The sequence below is a fragment of the Pan troglodytes genome, chromosome 19, assembly GCF_028858775.2.
Source record: "Pan troglodytes isolate AG18354 chromosome 19, NHGRI_mPanTro3-v2.0_pri, whole genome shotgun sequence".
NCBI lineage: Eukaryota > Metazoa > Chordata > Mammalia > Primates > Hominidae > Pan > Pan troglodytes.
In genome coordinates this window covers 63688107-63707119 of record NC_072417.2, presented here as the reverse complement: position 1 = coordinate 63707119, position 19013 = coordinate 63688107, and the positions used below count along the sequence as shown (strand labels likewise).

At 59.6% G+C, this 19013-nt stretch overlaps 2 protein-coding genes and 1 long non-coding RNA gene across 26 annotated transcripts in view; 1 reads left to right on the top strand and 2 right to left on the bottom strand.

The window, feature by feature from the left end:
* Nucleotides 1-5050, bottom strand: part of CACNA1G (calcium voltage-gated channel subunit alpha1 G) — a 66587-nt gene extending 61537 nt beyond the window's left edge. For all 15 annotated transcript variants that reach the window (XM_016932530.4, XM_016932518.4, XM_016932526.4 and 12 more), the window contains exon 1: nt 4059-5050. In XM_016932530.4, the coding sequence (XP_016788019.1) occupies nt 4059-4300 (242 nt within the window). In that variant the 5' untranslated portion in view covers nt 4301-5050. The remainder of the gene's footprint in view (nt 1-4058) is intronic.
* Nucleotides 3650-9557, top strand: LOC107969270 (uncharacterized). Its single transcript, XR_001710982.2, has 2 exons — nt 3650-3830; nt 8292-9557. It is a non-coding gene; the product is annotated as an uncharacterized LOC107969270 (long non-coding RNA).
* A 354-nt stretch (nt 9558-9911) lies between these two features.
* On the bottom strand, nt 9912-18722 carry SPATA20 (spermatogenesis associated 20). Of its 10 annotated transcripts, none has more exons than XM_016932542.4 (18): nt 18475-18599; nt 17993-18095; nt 17599-17717; nt 17307-17477; nt 17142-17206; nt 16796-16950; nt 16574-16717; nt 16273-16474; nt 15645-15775; nt 15448-15552; nt 15152-15226; nt 14845-15054; nt 14572-14764; nt 14083-14251; nt 13582-13793; nt 11300-11499; nt 10452-10532; nt 9912-10272 (listed from the first exon to the last, which is right to left on the bottom strand). In XM_016932542.4, the coding sequence occupies exons 3-18, from the start codon at nt 17673-17675 to the stop codon at nt 10102-10104; spliced, it is 2361 nt and encodes a 786-aa protein (XP_016788031.1). In that variant the 5' UTR covers nt 17676-17717; nt 17993-18095; nt 18475-18599; the 3' UTR covers nt 9912-10101. The 10 variants fall into 10 exon arrangements, with proteins under 10 accessions (XP_016788031.1, XP_063655906.1, XP_511882.2 ...); XM_063799836.1 differs by having other exon boundaries at nt 17993-18040; nt 18475-18586; XM_511882.6 differs by lacking the exon at nt 17599-17717 and having other exon boundaries at nt 17993-18040; nt 18475-18722.
* Between the last annotated feature and the right edge of the window lie 291 nt (nt 18723-19013).

Here is a 19013-nt window from a genome sequence, read left to right as displayed (position 1 = left end):
GCCTGGCAGCCGCAAGGGTGAGGAAAGTAGGGAGAGGAGGGGGGTGGCTGGGACACCTCTAGGGGCACAGGGGCTCTGGGCATGAGCTGAGAAGGCAAGCAGGCCCTCCAGCTGCCCCATTCTCACCTAGGAGCCTGGAAATGTGAGACTAAGGAACGTTGAGGAGAAAATGGGCCTGGACCCAGGAGTCCTGGCCTTCTAGTAAATAAGGAGGTAGGGGGATAGGTCCTTGCCTCACCCATCCCACAGAGAGGCTCCTGGTGTCTATCGGATTCGGCAACCCCTAGGGTAACAGGGGATGTAGGGGCTCCGCCCTGCTCCAAAGCTCAAAGGGGGATTCCCCCAGCAGAACCCCCCCCCCCCCACCCCACAAGCCTATTTCCCTGTGGTTCCCCCCTCACCATGCTTCAGTGCGTGGGTGTAGGGGGAGAGAGGCTTCCAGCTGAATTGAAAACTGAAGCTCACAGAAAGGCAGCCGGCTCCACCCAGAGACAGAGACATGAGACACAGAGACACAAGAGAGACGGCCCGCTGGAATCTTTGGAAGGGGAAATAGGCCAGAAATCTGATTCAAACGTCTGTGACTCTGTGTGTGTGTGTGCGTGTGTGTGTGTGCGCGCGTGCGCATGTCTGCGTGTGAGCAGTTGTGTCTGTCGCCATCCTGGCTGAGGCAGGCAGGGCGGGGTGAGTGCTGGGCGGGAGCAGGCGAGGGTGAGGGGGGGCTGTGTGGTGGGGGTAATCCCAGGAATGGCTCCAACTGGCACTACGGGTGATGGGGAGTCCCCCAGCAGAGCGGTGGAGCAGAGCCGGTAGGAAGGAGTGTGTGTGTGACCCAGAAGGAAAGTGGGCCTGGGGCAGAAAGCATGCCAAGGGGTGATCTGGCCCCCCCTCAATCCCATTCAATTCTCCAGCCCCAGCCCTTCTCCCCAGAATCTCCTCTGGTGAGCTTAGGGTTTGGAAATTAAATTGGAGGAGGGAATTGATGAAGAGACAGGAAGAACACTCCCCCCACCATTTCCTCTGAGGACAGAAATGGAGAATTCTCCCTAGGTAAGTAAGAGAAATAGGCAGACTTGGGGCATTGGGACAGTGTGGCAAGGAAGGCTCCAGAAACTCCTGTGCCCCCACCCCTCTAGAGGGACACACTCAGACACACAGAGTGACGCACAGTCACTCACTCACACTCACTTCTGGAAGCCATTAGGGCTCCTGCCGTTCAGGCCTCCCCCCCCCTCCTCCCCCCACTCCTGGCAGGCTCCCCTCTCCCCCTCTGGCCCCCCTCCCACTCCCCCTCTCTCGGCATCCCAAATGCCAGCCTGTGATTTCCAAATGAGAAAAAGCTGTGCTGGGCTCTGAGCTTGGAGAAACTCCTACACAAACTTCCAGATGTGACACAACAGCCAGAGAGGGAATGCGGAGGAACTCCTCCCCGAGAGGGGAGCGCGCTCCCTCACACTTGCAGGAACACATATTGGAAAGGTCAGCATGCTCCCCTCTGATCTGAGGCAGGGGTGACTGTCTGCCAGTACCCCTGCTCTCCACACCAAAGCTTGCACTTCTGAGCGTTTTGCTGTCCTCCCTTGCAACACACACACACACACACACACACACACACACACACACACACACACTTCCTACCTGGGTCTAGATCTCCTCTCTAGGAAACCTGGTCCCTTAAAAAGGAGAGGCCAAGAAGCAGAATGTACCAAGAAAAGCCTAACTAGCTTCAGTTAGTTGGGGGTGGAGGGGAGTGTCCTTATGTCCCTCCGGCTCAGAGGCGTAGAGGGACCCTCCTGAAGCCTGTGGGGAGTCACAGATACCACAAAGAGAAAGAGGGAGGCCCTGGAGGCAGTTCAGAGCCCCTCTGGCAGCAAAAATACAGGTGTCTCTTGGTACTTGGGTAGGATGGCAGTGGTGAGGGGCACAGCTTAGGCAGTCCCCTGCCAAAAAATTGTTCTCAACCCATCCTCAGCCAACCCAGGCTTCTCCAGACCTAGTAATGCTGATGCCACACACCCAACTACCACTCCCCTGGGGGAAGCTGCTCCCCAACTCCCAAGGTGAGTGCTGTCCTCCCACCTCTCCTCCCCCATGCCAGGCCTCAACACTTGCCCCCGTCCAGACCACTCAGTGAAGGAGTCTGCCTCCAGACCCTCCACTAGCACCTGGAGATAGGGCAGGCGAGAAGAGATGTTAGCCTAGAGGTCTGTTTTCAGGGAGAGGGGAGAGAAGAGCTCTCTCTACCTCCCCTGGGACCCTTGAGAAGGAGGACATAGAGGTTGATGCTTTTTCCCATTCGTGGAAGGGGCAAATGATTAGGGGCAGAGAGGAGAGTTGCTCGGAACCCATCCTTTCCAGCCATATCAGTTCTCCATCTCCATCCCTGCCTGGGAGAAAGGGGCCTGGGGCTGGGGGCTCAAACCTCAAGATTGTGCCTATTCAGCAAGAACACAGACCTCTGAGGCCTGCACCTCTCTTTCTGCATCTCAGAGAGAAAGGAAGAAGGGGCAGTGGATGAGGAGAGGATGTGATGAGGGGAGCTTCCTAAAGACCCACAAGGTGTAGAGGATGGGGGTGGGGGGGCCACAAGCTCATCCCTGCTTTGCGCACTAGAGGCAGCAGAGCTGCAGAGAGTGAGGGCGGCACCAACCTTCCACCCCCCCTTCCCCAGAGCAGAGTCCCTGCTAGGCTCACAGGGGCTACAAGGGAGACCTGGGGTCTCCCACCCTGGGTCTATAAGAACCTCTGAGCTGGAAGGAAGGAGCCCAGAGAAGCTGTCCAGACCTGAGATGGCAGCAACACCTCCCCTCCACCTTTCCTTCCCCCGGTGGCAGGACCCACCAGGGAGCTTGGGGCCAGGCGTCTGTCAAGTGGCGCTTTGAGCTAGGGTCTGACTGGGCTGGGGTCTCCCCTACCACTCCAGCCTGGGCAGACAGGGAGCAGTGCTAAATCCATCTCCCTGGAATGTGGGGCTTGCATTCCCCAAACCTATCTGCAGAGTCTACACTGGGGTGGTGGACCCGAGTCCTCCTTAGTGAACACACTGACAGTATTACTGTCCCCTCAAGACTTTCGCGGGCCTGCAGTCCCCCATACCTGGTCTGCAGGAGCACTCTTTATTTGTGAAAGGGGAGGAGTAACCTGGACCAGCTTAACCCCATCCCCCACTTGCTAAAAAAGCTCTTGACACAGTCTTTCCCTCCACAAGAAAAATCCAGCATAAAACTCCCCAACCCAATCTTAAGCACCCTGCATCGAATGGAGATCGGGTAGGAGGCACCCGCGGCACTGGGCTCTAGCGGAAAGGGGCTCCACTCCCAGCTCCGGGGGCAGACAGCTCCCCTCCACCACATCTTGTTCTCATTCTGCGCCCCTGACATCAGCCGCCGCCGGAATCTCCTTGTTGTGCCTCCAACCCGCGAGGTGGGGGGTGAGGTGGGCCAGGACCTGGTCCCCGCCCCCCAACATCTACCTCTGGGTCAGTAAAAACCTCAGCCTCAAGGACCAGGTTGGGGGATCAGACCCTAGAATCCGCCGCAAACTTTGGGGCGGGGGAAGGAGGGAAACCCAGGAGATTGCGGTCCCCCCTCCTCCGTCCCCGCAGCTTCCTCCCCACCGCCCCCACCCACCCCCCACCAAACTCGGAAACCAAACCCAGCTCGCTAACCGGCGCGGGCAGAGTACAGCTCCCAGGCTCCCGAAGCTTCCCACATCTGGAGGATGACGACCCTCCCCTGACCACATCTGGAGGGCGTCCAGCTGCGAGCCAGCGGGGCACAGCTCTCTTCTCCTGGCCTGGATCCCCACCCCCCTAACCCAGGAGGACTGAGGTGTGTGTACGCAGGTGGGGTAAGCCCGGGTTACCGACGAGACCTGCTCGCGTCTCCGCTCCCACTCTGGTGCCCCCTCCCCTCCCTGGCAGCTCCCCCCCCTCATCCGCCTACCCTCCGGGCTCACTTCGACTCACCTGGAGGTGGGTCTTCTTCCCCCCCGACCCCCGGCGGTGCGGCCCGTCCCCCTTCTGACCCCGCGCCTGGCCGTCGTGCCCCGAAGGATATGGGTTACAGACCGTGCGGAGACACCAGCTCCGCGGGCGGCTGTCCTGGCTCAAGTAGAAGAAAACCACCGGGGCCAGCGCCGGGTACGGCAGCCCCTCCGCCTCGGAGTCCGCGCTGCCTGGGTCCTTTTCTGCTGACCCCGGCCCCGGCCGGCCCCCGGCCCCCGACAGGTCGTTGAGCCGCATGAAGCTCCGGGGCTGTCCCGACTCCTCGGCGCCCGCTCCATCCTCCTCCTCGTCCATCCTCTGGCCAGCCGGGGCCCCGGGCGGTCCGGAGAGGGGCAAGCGGCGCCCCTCCGAGGAGGTGTCCTCACGCAACCCGGGGGCCCCGGCGGGGGCACATCTGGTGGGCTCTAGGGCGCAAGCTGAGCCCCCGGGAGGGCCAGTTCAGCCCAGCTCCCCCTGCCCGCAGGGGCATGCTGCCCGCGGGGCGCCGGGGCGCAGGGAAACCCCGCCCGGCGCGAGTCCCGCTTCCCCTGCGCCCCTGGGGCTCCCCGGGCCAGCCGGCCGGCTCCCCCTCACTTTGTTCCGGCTTCTTCGCTTCGCGCCCAGGCTCCGGTTGCCGGATTCGGCGCTACCTTCAGCGAAGCCGCCCCGAGAGGGCGAGCGAAAAGGGGGGCAGCGGCGGAGGGCGGGGGTCCGGGGAGGGGCACCCCCTCTTCCCGCGGCGCAGCTGGAGCCGGATCTAAGGGGTCAGCATCGTCCCGGCTCCGCGCCAGGCGGCGGGGGAGGGGAGGAGGGATCTCTTTAGGGGTGGGCTTGGAGGGGGTGGGGGCGGCTCCTTCCCCCGCCCCGCCGCGGGCTCACTGTCCGGGAGGGGCGGGGAGACAGTGGGGGGCAGTCCCGGGCGGGAGTGGAGGCGGAGATGCCGCCGCCGCAGCCGCCGCGGTGGCTGCCGCTGCCGTAGCTGTCGCCGGCGCCACTGCCTCCTCCTCCGGCCGAGACGCGGAGCGAGCGAGCGAAAGCGGCGGCGAGGAGCCCGGCGCACACCACAGCTGGATCCCTCACTTCAACTTCAAGCCTCGGCCCCGCCCCCAGACAGCCCCGCAGCCAATCGCCGGACGCCGCCGGCCCCGAGCGGCGCGCCCATTGGCCGTCCGCCGTGGCAGTGCGGGCGGGAGCGCAGGGAGAGAACCACAGCTGGAATCCGATTCCCACCCCAAAACCCAGGACCGCCCCTCTCCCCTCCCCTTGCCCCTGGGTCCGCTCCCGAAGGCTGGAGCCAATCAGACTGCTGCCCAGACCGAACCCACTTTCCTATTGGCCATTGGGGTCTTTGGGACTCCCTTGGAGGGACCCCGAAGAATCAGAGTATTCGGCGCGGGGTCCTGGCGCAGGGCCGCAGGCCCCAGGCATCCTTTGTCTACGACCCCTGATTTGGGCAGCAGCCGGAGGACGGAGCTCAGCTCTGGGCGGGCCTGGGGAAGAAAGGAGACAGGCGGCACGGGGGTGAGGGTTGTGACCAGGGGGTCCCAGAGCGAAATCCCAGGTCTCCACCTGGTTAATCTCCCACCCTGGAGTTGAGCTTGGCTGCGGGACTGGGGAAGGGAAGGAGCGGAGCTGGATGTCCTGGGGGTGGGGCTTCAGGCTGGAGGGGCCCAGTCTTGGAGAAACGGGCGGAGCTCGAGAAAGGCTAGGGTAGGCATGGTCTGGGCGTGGCCTCCACAAATCTCTTGGGCTTATTGGTCATACTCCCGAGTCAATTCTGAGACTTCGACCCTGACCTCGTAACCCTAACCCGCTGGACCTGACCTCACGTTGACGCTCCTGGGCTTCATCCCTTTGCCCCTAGGGACCTTTTGAAGGGCGTGGACTCCACGCAGGGGCTCCGTGCTTGAACACATGGCCCCAGGCAGGTCGCGCTGGACCGCAGAGCCCGGATCCCCAGGAGGGGCTGCGGAGCAGAGCGAGGACCCCTAAGAAGGAACCTGTGGGGGTCTCGAGTGTGTGGGAGGGGGCGGAAGCACAGAGCTGGGCTTTATCGACTCGACCTTCAAAGTCCCCACCACCGCCACCCCCCAACTTCGTGCCTCAGTTTCTCTTAAGTCCCTATGTGGCTTAGGGAAAGAGTGTCCGCGGAACTGGAACTTCGCGGGTCTGCCGCCTTCACTCACTCACCTTAACCCTACCGGCAGCGGGCCCTCGTGGGTTTGTGCTTTCCATGCGTGCACACTCACGCGCAGACCCCGGCCCTTGCCCCGCCTACCTCCCCGAGTTCTGGGGCTCAGTCGGCTCTAGCTCTCTCCTGCCGCCGGCGCCACTCCAGAAAGCTGTGGGTACCCGGGAGCGGAGCGCCGCGGGTGTGCTGGGCGCCGGTGGAGGGGGGAACAGCGAGGTTTAGACGCCGGGAAGCACTTCCCCAACATCTGCGAGAGGTAGACACGGCGGAACCTAGTGGGTCAGTCAGTTCCCTCTCCGGAGATTTTGGGGCGCTTGCGCCACTGCGGAGAGGCGGAGGGATGGGTCGGATGACCTCCATCACCACCCCTCACTTTGCTGAGGCCATCACCCCTGGGCGTTGTTCACTTTCCTAAGGCTGCGCCACCCACGTAGCCCCCGCGCACCTCCCGCCACCGCAGAGGGTTGGGGTCGTCTCAGTTCCCGCCCCGGCCGATGGGGGGAGGGGATGGGGGAAGTGGCAGAGTGGCTGCTGCGCCGTCGTCTCCCTGGTTGCCCTTTCGCCGAATCCATGCACCGAGTTGTGTAAATGAGGCCGGGCGGGCTCATTTGCATTTCATGCTAATGAGCAGATCCCCTAAGTGCCTTTTTTTCCTGGCGGGAGTCTCTGCTCTCATTCTGAGTATGCGGCGCCTGAGTCTTGAACCCTGTGCCGTCTTCTGGGAAAGGGGGGCTATTTATGGTTGCTCCGCGCGTCTGACACCTTCTTCCCTCCCGAGAGGCCGCAGTCTGCCGGGTCGGCCTGCCCTTCCCGCCAGGATAGAGGCCCCGGGGCTGGCGCGAGAAGTAGGGACGCCCAACACCCCTTCTTTGCAGAGGGGAAAATGAGGACAGAGAGGCTGGCCCAGCCCAATGATCAGGTCCCCTGGTGGTCAGCAGGCCCCACACCCTTATCCATCATCCCGGCCACCCCTGGGCTCTGGACTGAACTCTGTTCTAGAACATGCCCGAAAGGAGGGCAGGCACAAACGCACCATCTAGATAAATTGAGATCCACATGCACTTCCCTGGGTTCAGGACCTAGGGGAGACCGGCCACGCAAGACAGGATCTGATCCCTGTACTCGGCATGTTGGGGCTGATGGCCAGTCGGAGATGCTTACCCTTAGCCTGAGTGCCAGAGAGGAGGCAGAGGCAGAACCCACAGGGAAGGCAAAGAAGACCTGAAACCATCTTTATTTAACTCCAGCCCTCCAAGCCTCAGCTCTGACATCACCTCCTCAGAGTGGCCTTCTTTCCAGCAAGTATTTCAATGCCACTTAAGTGCCAAGGTGCTTAGGATACAGCACCGAGCCAGACACAAGTCTGGAACTTCACAGCACTTAGCCCAGGCTGGGATTATATGTTTGTGTTTGCAGTAATGAAATGATCATCTCCCTATCTAGGCTCTGTGTTCCCAGAGGGGCTATGTTCATTTTGCTCACTAGGGCCTTGTCTAGTGTCGGGCACAAAGTTGTTAGGTGAATGAATGACCTCGGGCAGGGAAAGGGAAACAAAGGGACAAGAAATTCCTTTCTTTGGGCCTCAGTTTCTCAACAAAGACACTAAGCCTAACTAAGAGCTTTTCTGGGTTTGAGGAAGAACCCCCCCATATATATCCTGCTCAGCCAGCCCCCTCCAGCCCTGCCTTTACCCCTCCCTCACAGCCCATCTGGCTCCCTGCGGAGCTAAGATAATCTTCCCATCTGTGATACCCTTTGCTCAGGGATGATACAACCATTATCCCATTTAGTCACCTTAACAGCCCTGAGAGCTGGGTGGATGGCCCCCCACCTTTCAGATAAGGAAGGGGGGTGCTCAGAATGATGAAGTTACTTAAGTGACTGCCCAGACGGTATGGCCCTGTCTCCAGTGACCCTGGCCCACAGGTGTTCCGCTGGTAGAACCGGGTGCACACTCAAGAGGGACCAGCAAAGGGGAAGGGATGCTGCAGGAACTCCTATAATCCTGCTTCTGAGTGAGATTTATGTGGGACCCTGCCCCCTTTAGAAATTCGAGCACTCCTGGGAGAACTAACCCTTTAAGGAGGTAACTCCTTCTTCCCAACCCATTTACAGAATCCCATCATCGCGTGCACATCTCATCCCAGGAGGGAGAGAGGAGCTGCCGAGTAGAAAGCAGACTGGCTGCAGGGACAGAAGACACCAAGGGCACCCTCCCCCACAGCTGCGCCTGGACCTCCTGCGAGAAGAGGAAGCCTTAGGGGTCTTTATTGTACCCTCAAGACCCCAGAGAGAAACAGAAGTGCTGAGGGGTCGCAGGGAGGTCTCTTACCCTCTCTGGGCCTCGAATATTTATCCATAGGAGGCTGAAGGTAACTGCCTCGCAACTCATTCATGAGGGTCAATGGGACGACAGTGGCAAGAGGGGTTGGCACACTGCCCAGACTGTTCCAAAGCCAGGGCTGGGGCTGCCAAAAAGGCCACCTGTGCTTCACCATGTTCCATCCTCCCTCTCTTCCACCTCCCCAGGCTGGGCTCCACTTGTCCAGCTCTCTGACTTCCTGGCAAGGTTGAGTGGGCTCCAGCTAGGAAGGGGCCAGCTGACCTTGTTGGCCGGAGCACTAATCCCCTCCAGATGGGCTGGTGGCTTGCACTGAGGGCCTGGCTGCCCAGACAGAGCTGACTCTGGTCCCAGTGACCATGTGTGGCTGTGTGACCGTGTGAAGGGAGCAATTCCATCCAGTCTCCCGGTTCCTTCCTGCTTCACTCCTCCCCACTGCTGACATCCCCCACAAGCAGTGGCCCCATGAAGGCCTTCTTGTCTCTAGTAGCCTCTTTTGGCTCTCTGTGTTGCTTAGCTGGGGGGCTGAGGATGCCTGGCACAGCCGATTCCCAAAGGCCTCAGAGGGACAGCTCCTCCCCCTGCTTCCCCTACCCCCTGTCAGCCCCATCACTCTGCACCTGCCCTTCCCAAAGCATGTGTCCCAGTCCCCATCCCTCAACCCAAGGAAGCTAGACCCAAGGAAGATGTATGTGTCAAGGACAGGACTCAGGAGCATTTCCCAACATTTAGGGGAAAGGATGAGGTCACAGGAAGGCTTTCTCTGCAGCAAGAAGGACTCAGATAGATTTGGGGAAGGACTTCCAACCCAACAGATGTTCCAAACGAAAGAGAACTCTTTCTTTGGACCAGCTTGTATGAAAGCAGACGAATGGACAACATGACCTCCTGCAAGGAGGCCTTGCTTCCATCCTTTCGAGGCTGGGGCTAGATGGATACCCCAAAAGAAATGTCTTAGTCGTGACAATAGCAGCTCCCACAATGCACCAGGGCATATGCAAAGTCACCATTCTGTGAAATATAAAAGCTCATATAAAGCATCTCTGCCCCCTTTCCAGCTCAACACAAGGAGACAATGGGGAGGGGAGGGCAGGTTCCCTTCTTAACCTCTTTCTGAGGGCAAGGATTGTGCTTTCTCCCTCCTGGGCCAGTCCACACCCCCATGCCCACCCCTGGGCATCTTTACTTGGTTTTAGTCCCCTGACCTCAGTTCAGGGGACTAAATTCATTCAGGCTACAATGACCATGGAAGGGAAAGGGGCAGTCTGCTGACCCCTGGAAGATGAAGGAGAAATGGGAGAAGGCAGAGGGGTCAGGTGGGGGCTGCCAGAGGAAGCGGCCCTGAGCTGCTGGTTCCCAGTCCCTCCCTCATAAGCAAAGCTGAGGCCCTCAGGTTACCACGGGACACTGTTAAGTTTATTCTAGGGTGAGTGGGTGCCCAAGGGGGGCAGTGAGTATGGCCGAGGTCACCTGGTGGCAGGGTGCTCAGGGATGGCCACAGGTTCTATAGGGCCCTGCAGGGCCTGAGTCTCTAGTCAGTTGGGATGCTTCACCTTCTGCCCCACCCCAAGGGGGTTGGGGCAGTCATGGATGTAGTAGTTTTCGTAATTCGCAGGGATCAGTGATGGGCATTGAGCAGGCTTGATTCTCACACACATATGCAGTGGCCTGGTCTTCCAACCGTCGGAGGGTACTCAGGAAAGGCAGCTGGCGGGACAGGAAGCTCGAGGGGTCCCCATCAGCCAGAATCAGCACCTAGGGCAGCAGCAGAGCAGGGAGAGTCACCTGCCAGGGTGGGGTCACCTGCCCATTAGAAAGGCCCACTGGGAAGTTCCCTCTTCCCAACATTCTGAGGGGAAGGAGATGTTGAGGAGCTGAGGATGGGAGGGGGCAGCTCTGGGGAGGTGGCAGGTTGGGCTCACAGGGATGGGTACCTTGTTAGGAATGTAGACAGAGTGGACGCACTGCACCAGGGCCTTGGTGTCCTTGGCCTGACGGTCTCCACAGATCACGATCTGACCAGAATAGAAAGGTCACTCCGGTGTGTCAGGGGAGGGAGGGCTGAGCCCTAGACCACCAGGGCTTCCCCATCCTCCCTCCGCCCCACCCTATATCTCTAAGAAGGAACAGGGACTCATCTCAGCTGCCAGGATGAGTTAATGCTTGGCAAGTGGGAACACACACACACACTCACACATGAGAATACCGAAGTGGAAATGTCATACATATACACAATGGTACAGATACAAACACGGGGAGACACACACCCAGAAGACCCAGAGCACACAGAGACCCATCCAGACAGACACCGAGTAGTCACACACACACACACACACACACACACACAGTAGATGCCCACACAGAGGCAGATACCACACACACAAACACCAGACACACACGCATGCAGGCAGACACAGAGGCAAACCTGCAGATGGGGCATCCACATGCAGACAGACAAACACTCACACCAGCATCCCCCTCAAAGGTAGGTGCACAGACACACACCTCCAGGGTCACACACACCCGGAAGTACACACACACCAGTAACACAGTACGGACAGAAGCAATTACACTGACACCAAGACGTACAGAGAAACACTTCATCAGCCACCACGGACTCATATTAACTTCTGCCTCCCTGTCTGACAGGCCACGTGCCTGCACACACACAGACCTGAGCTCTGGGGACAGCCCAGGAACCCCACCCCCTGTTCCCATCTGCCATCGCAGCCCCAACTTCCCTCCTACCCGAGGTCCCAACCCAGATGCCCTCACCCCCCACCTGCTTGAGGGTCTGCTGCTGGGCTGAGAGGGCGCGGACCATCTCGGGCAACGCCACCGGGACACGGCGCATGCGCTCGGAAAAGGCGGTCAATAGGCACACACACTTGTCCATCCAGTCCTTGTGGCCCGTGAAGCCATGCAGCCGGAGCAGGTTGTGGGCTGACACGGAATTGGCGCTGGGCTCTGCTCCATCCTGGTCTACAGCACACAGGGAGGCAGGGGGTGGGGGTAAGGGCGGGTCACTGAGTCCCAGGACCCTGCCCAGGACTGTATCCAGGGCCACTTGGGGGATGGGACAGAGAAAAAGCCCTGCCCATCCTGCCCCTTCCCCGCTCTGGGTGTGGATGCCACTCCAGCTGTTATCAGTACTTTGCTGTCTTTTTTATGGCACCCTTCACTCTACCTGTCCTAGCCTCAACTGTTGGTCTCCAGGCTCCCTCCTCGCTGCTGATGCCTCTGTCCAGCCACCCAGCTGCTCAAGCTAGAGCGGCATCATCCTGTCCCCTTCCTCTCCCTCTCCCTCCGCTTCTAATCCATCTGTGAGTCTTGCCAGGGCTGCAGCCAGAAGAGATCCAAATCTCACCATGTCTCCCCATCTCATACTTCCACATCCTCTGAGCCTTCACCAATGCCTGCCTGGACTGAACACGAGTAATGGCCTCCTAACTGGTCGCCTGTTTCCCCCACCCCCACTTCTCTCCATCAGTGGTCAGAGTGACCTCCTTAAAACCATACCAGAGCAGATCACAATCCACTTAAAACCTCCTTGCCAGCCGGGCATGGTGGCTCACACCTGTAGTCCCAGCACCTGGGAAGCCGAGGCGGGAGGATCACCTGAGCCCAGGAGTTTGAGACCAGCCTTCTTTTCTTAGGAAAAAAAAAAGACGGCTTCCGTGCCCTGCCGGCCTCAGCATTCTCCTCGGTGCCCTCCTGGAACACGCGGGTCCTGCCTGTCCTCCAGGATACAGGCTGCCGGATACAGGCTGCCTGCTCCAGGCCTGTCATGCACTGCTCCCTATGCCTGAACTCTCTCCACAGCTTCTCCATGGCCACATGGCCCCTCTTTCCCTCCAGGCCTTGGTTAAATGACACCTGTCACAGGTGTCCTCTAATCTCTCCCTAGGCTGAGTTGGTCCTCCTCTGTGGTTCTCTCCCAAGGCCCTTTCATTCACTCAGTTAACATTTATTAAGCACTTACAATGTGCCAGAACCACACTAGACCCTGGGGATACAACAATGGCAGAAAGTCCTGATCTTTGAGGAGCTAAAATTTGAGTTTCGGGACAGAAACCTTTAACCACAGACAAGGCACATGGGTGATAGGGAGCAGGTACACATAGAGCATCCTACTTCTTCATGGCACTCACCACAATTTTAACTGCACATTTGTGCATGTGTTTTTGCATCATTACTGCATATTCGCTGTCTCCCCTACCATACTGTAAGCTTCATGAGGGCAGAGACCAAGTGAGCCTTGGTCAATATCTGAATCCATGGGTGTCAGTTACTGTGCTAAGCATGTTTACAGAACAGCTAAATTCATCTTTACATCAGCCCTGTAAGGTAGTACCAATGTTAGCTCCATTTTACTTATTAAGAAACAGGCCAGGCATGGTGGCTCTCGCCTGTAATCCCAGCACTTTGGGAGGCTGAGGTGGGCAGATCACTTGAGCCCAGTAGTTTCAGACCAGCCTGGGAAACATGGAGAAATCCCATCTCTACAAAAAATTAGCCAGGCATGGTGGTGCATGCCTATAGTCCTAGCTACTCAGGAGGCTGAGGTGGGAGAATTGATTCAGCCCCGGAGGCAGAGGCTGCTGTGAGCCAAGATCATGCCACTGCATTCCAGCCTGGGTGACAGTGAGACCCTGTCTCAAAAAAAAAAAAAAAAAAGAGAAAGAAAGAGAGAAAGAAAAGAAAGAAAGGAAAGAGAAAGAAAGAAAAAGAAAGAGAAAGGAAAGAAAAAGAAAAGAAAGAAAGGAACGAAACAAAACACGCTGAGTGTAGTGGTTCATGCCTGTAATCCCAGCACTTTGGGAGGCCGAGGTGGGAGGATCACTTGAGCCCAGGAGTTCAAGATCAGCCTGGGCAACATAGCAAGACTCTGTCTCTATTTAAAAAAAAGAAATTGAGACACAGAAATATTAGAGCAGCCAAAAATCACACCATTAATAAGTAGCAGAGACACAAAGCCAGGAGGGCTCCTGCCCACACCAGCTCTTCACCCACGCTGCACTTACACCTCCCAGGACCCCAGACTAGCCCTGCACCCCCACTGACCGTCCTTCAGACGCAGGGGCAGGCCAGCCCCCAGCTCAGCCTCACTGCAGAAGTAGCCGCCACCCTGGGAGTCCCAAAAGAGCCTGTCCTGTGTGTCCTGCAGCCGCAGAGCCCACTCGAGCCACGCACTCTCCTGTGAGGCCTCATACAGGTCCAGCAGGCCCCGCACCACGAAGGCGTAGTCCTCCAGGAAGCCCCAGCAGGGGGGGTTGCTGGTGGACAGGCATTAGGGGAGGGGCTGGGGAAAGCCCCAGGAGAGAGGGCCTTTCCCAGAGGAGGCCCTTTCACCCATTTGTTCACTTAACCCTCCAGATGAACCCTCTTGGGCAGGTGCCATCAGCCCACTTCCCAGATGAGTAAATGGGCCCAGGGAGGCTACAAACTCACAGCAAGCACCTGGCAGAGCCAGGACTGGAGTCCACATGGAGGGGAGAAGTAGGGCAGAGGTAGGCTGGGGACGCGTGGGGGAGACGAGCCCTCCCGGTCTACCCAGCCCCCAACCTGTGCTCCACAGTCCCCCCAGGGCCGGTGTAGCAGGTCCGCATCAGGCGGCCACTGGCCACATCAAACATGTGCCGCTTCAGGAACTTGGCACCATTGGTGGCATAGTTGATCAGCCTGTCTTGGCCCAGGACAGCCCCAGTCACAGCATAGCCTGACACCATCAAGCCTGGAGCCAGGAGAGACAAGTAGTGGTAAGAAGCTGGCCAGGACCCTCCAGGCATGTCCACCCTATCACCTTAGGCCCCAACACCTCCCTGGAGCCATGGGTGATCCCTAAGATCTTGGGCTCCAAAGCCAGACATGGCGGGGTTCCCAGCCCTTGCGCGTGACCTTGGGCGGGTTACTCAAGCTCCTTAAGCCTCTTTTGTCAACTGAGAATAATAACGCTAATCAAGGGAGAGTGAGCATTTAGCAGGTGCCGGAAAGACAGGGGCTTTGTGAAGGGGGATCCTCCAGACAGGCTCGGTCTCAGGTGTGCTGCCCCACCATTCCAGGCAGCCAGCATCTTGCTGTCCAGGTGCGGCTTGGGCCGATGCTTCCGGGCCTGGAAGAGCTTCTCCAGCCCTGTATTGAGCAAGGTCCGCACGGCCTCCACATCCAAGCCAAAGCGGGCAGCAGTCAGCTCCAGCGAGTACCGGACGGTCAGCACATTCTGGCCCTGCAGCTCCCCCTTGGGGTCCTGAGGAGAATGGCCTTTGTCTGCGAGCTCACATGCCTGGCAGGCACCAGGGCCCGTCAGGTGACCCCAGAAGTCCTCACCTGACTGGGGCTGATGTTACCAGCCTCTGTGAGGCCGTAGTGCTTCATGAGGAGCTGGCCTGAGGTCAGCGGCTCAGTGGCACCCAACACAGGCTCCGGGAGGAGCTGCTGAACCTCTTTGACCGTCCACACATAGTAGGCGCCCTCTTTGGGCCGCAGGCCCCGCTCTGGGGGCGAGTCTGCATCCTCTGCGCTATAGAAGCCTCCGGACTGTGGGGAGGGGAGAGTTGGCTGGCCCCGGCCCACAGGGCAGTGGAAGCCCCAACCCCTCCCACAGCCAGGCCTGCCTGCCACCATGGACACACACCCGGTGGCTCAGGCTCCGAGCCACATACTGCAGGATGCCTTTGGCCACGTCAGAGTAGAATTCATCACCAGAGAGCTAAGAAGGGGAAGAAAGGAGACTGTGAACAGAGGTCACTGGGGAGGCCCAGGTGGAAGGTGGCAACATTCTCTGAGGCAGGTGGGGGAGGGAAGCCTGGGTAGTGGGTACATGGGAGGGAACAGGGGATTCAGATTAAGAGAAGCCACAGTCACCAGGAAGGCCTTGGGAGGGGCAGCCAGAGTGAGATGCCTGTTCTCTGGGCTGGGGTCAGGGGTCACCTGGAAGGCCTGCGAATAGGCCACAGCGAGCTGTGCCTGGTCATAGAGCATCTTCTCAAAGTGAGGGACGTGCCACTGGCGGTCTGTGGAGTAGCGGTGAAAGCCCTGTGTGGATACAAAGCTGGAGGCCAGTCCCAGCTTCTGCCCCACCCCACAGCCCCCTGCTGCCCCTCCAGGGAACACCCAGTGCCCGTCACCTGCCCCACATGGTCCCGGATGCCCCCGTTAGCCATCATTTTCAGGGTATGCAAGGCCATCTGCTGGGCCCGAGAGCCATCCTGAGTCAGTCGATGGCTGAGCCAGTAGGAGAACAGGAAGCTCAGGATCACTATGGGGGCACCAAGAACATGCAGGTGAGAGAATGGGAAAGTGGGGACAGAGATCGGGGTGGTCAGGAGGCCTTGGGCCAGGCAGAGGCTGGGAGTTCACTCAACAGGCAGTCTCTGGACAGGCTGTGAGGTCAAGAGTCAACCCACAGGACAGAAGGTAATAGCCTAAGCCAGAGGTCAGAATATCATTGGTTCACAGAGGACCAGTAAGTTACTTGTCCCCCTAGAGCCCAGAATGTCATTAGCCAAGTCAGGGTCACTGGGTCACTGACCAAGTCAGGGGACAGAAGGTCATCATCTAGGTTAAGGTGAGAGGGTCACTGCTGACACCAGCAGTCGGGTCTTCACCGATAGCTACCGACAGGCTAGGGGCAAGGAGGTCACTGCCAGTCAGGAGGACAGGAAGCTATGGGTGAGGCCAGGAGCCAGTAGGTCCCTGACCAGCATAGGAATCAGAAGGCCAAAGCCTGGGCTAAGGCAGGCGTGGGGCACTGACCCGGCGTGGGAAACTTGGGGGCCTCAGCGAAGCCACCGTATTCCTCATCATAGCCCTCGTCCAGCTGCTGGAAGCAGCGATTGTTCACGGTGGCGGCAGAGGGCGGCAGCTGGCGGTCACCCACGCTGATCTCTGATCGGGCCAGCAGGGCAGTGGTGACACGCTGGCTATTTTCTAGCAGGGTGTTCTTGTTCTGTTTCCACTGCGGGAGGTGGGAGCACACCTGGAGGTCAGCTAGGGGGAGGGGCTCTTGTTTCCTAGTCCCCCACCCTGGTCCCCCAACTCCCGGAGGCACACCCACCTGTTCTCGTATTCTCAGCAACACTGTGCGGAAGCCGACTCGGGTCAAGCCATCCTCAGGAGGGAAATAGGTGCCCCCGACAAAGGGCTGGAGGTTGGGAGTCAGCCACACATTCATGGGCCAGCCCCCGCCGCTGCTGGTGGCCTGGCGGAGAGAGGGCGAGGGTGAGGGGAGCTGCTCTGAGCCCATGTGGCGCATACACTCCCGAGGAGGGCTGCTCACCTGCACGAACATCATGTACACCTTGTCCACGTCAGGCCGCTCCTCACGGTCTACCTTCACACTCACAAAGTCCTCACTGAGCAGGCGGCCGATCTCCTCATTCTGGAAGGACTCCTCTTCCATCATGTGGCACCAGTGGCAGGTGGAGTACCCGACTGAACAGGGCCATGGGGAGAGGTCAGGGGGCCAGCAACGGGTCAGAGGGAGGCTGGCCAAGTGGCCCTGGCTACATGGAAGACGTCCTGGCCTCTAGTCTCCTGGAAGACCCGCCAGGCCGAGAGGACCCTCCCCCATCCACTGCCGCTCCCTGCCCACACCCCCACATCAGGGAAGGTGGGAGCATTACCTGAGAGGAAAATCGGCTTGTTTTCCTTCCTGGCCTTGTCGAAGGCTTCCTGTCCCCAGGGGTACCTAGACCCAGCAGGGTGGGGCATCACTCAGTAGCCCAGGGGGTCTGGGAGGGGCCCAGGACCCCAGCGATTCCAGGCAGGGCCCCAGGAGAGGTGCTCACCAGTCCACAGGATTGTAGGCATGTTGTAGGAGGTATGGTGACTTCTCGTGGATCAGGCGGTTGGGGACCCTCTGGGGTGTAGATGAAGGATGGCTTCCCTTCCCTCCAGCAGGCATGGGCACTGAACTACTGACCGTCGCACTTCGGTCCTTGTCCCGGGAGGAGCTACCCCTGGCGAGGACTGGTGCGTCAGGCAAGCCAGCGGCCTCCACCCACCTTCTCCCAGGCCCCCCAGCGCCTGCTCCATTTCACTCAGCACCCCAGTAGGACCCCTGCTCCCAGCCCAACCCACCTTTCTGAACCATGGGGGAGACTGTGGCCTTTGCGCTCCCCCTTATGTTTTTTGGGGGGTGAGGAGAGGTGGCTCATTGGGGGCTCCTTGCCAGGTTAGTCTCCCCCAACCTCCTGGGCCTGGCGGTGGGAAGGATGGCTGTGAGGTCAGGGCGGGTCACAATGGGCAGAATGATTCTTGGGGCTCCATTCTTACCCCTCCCCAGGCCCCTCCCCCGGCCCTTCCTGGAGCAGCTGCTTGGAGGCATCTCTCTGGCAGGCCTGGGTGTGGCCCCACTGGAAGGCAGCCTACTGCTGGTGGCTGGACAGGCCAAGATCAGTAGGGTCTGGGACTGGACCAGGTGAGGGACAAACAGAGGAAACCAGACATGGGGACTCCCTCACTCAACGCCCACCTGCTGGGACTCCTGTGGGGCCAGGTCCTGGGCCAGACTCCAGGACACCTAGGGAATCAGAGACCTCAGGGAGTTCAGCCTGGAAATGGGACTGCAGGCAGACCTAAATAACGAAAGGTCCATGCAGCAATAAAGGACTGTGACAGGGCACAGGGTACTATTGGAGAAAGGCCCTTGACCCAGCATCCAGCACTGGGGTGCAAGGAAGGCTTCCTGGAAGCAGTGTCAGAACAGTCCCTGAGGAGCTGGCACTGCACTGGAAGGAAGGGGAGAGGAGGGAAGGGATGAGGACGGGAAGGGAGGGGAGGAGGGCCTTACAGCCAGGGCCAGGTCTCAGGAGCAGACCGGAGGTGGGGTGGGGGAAGGGCCAGGCATGCAGGGGTGGTCCAGACTGGCACTGGGGACCGGTGTCCGGAAGACCCTCCACTGGGCCCGCAGGCAGGCGCAGGGAGTGCCCTAGGGGCCCGCTCGCCCGCCCGTACCTGCGGCTCGCGGCGAGGCCTGCACCGGCGCGGGGCAGCAGAAGGACGCGGCCCAACCAGGCCCGCGCGCCCAGCATGGCTGCTCGGGGCCGTGGGCCCGGCCGCTGAGGACAGGAAGGGAAGGCAGGAGGCTGCGAGGGGCGGGCCGGGCACCTACGGAGCCGCGGGCGGGTCTTCGCCGGGACTTGGGACAGTGTGGCTGGTCTCCGAGCGTCGCCCTGCGGCGGAGCGCAGAATTGCAGATCAGGCACCCGGGCCTTGGGAGGACCCATTCTGTGCATAAAACTGGGCTCTGCCCCTGCCTGGGGAGGACAGCCCTTCTCAAGGGAATAGGGAGAGTTGTGGGATCTAGGGCTGGGAGATGCTAGGGCCATGGGATGCCAGAGCTTCAGCTCATTTTGTCCAACCCCTGCCCATTTTACAAATGAGAAATGAGATCCAAGGCGAAGGCGTACCTTGGCCAGGTCCACCAGCTAACAAGCTTTGCTTTTTGCAGCCTCCTCGTCTCTAGGTCCTACTCAAATCCTACCCACTCCAGG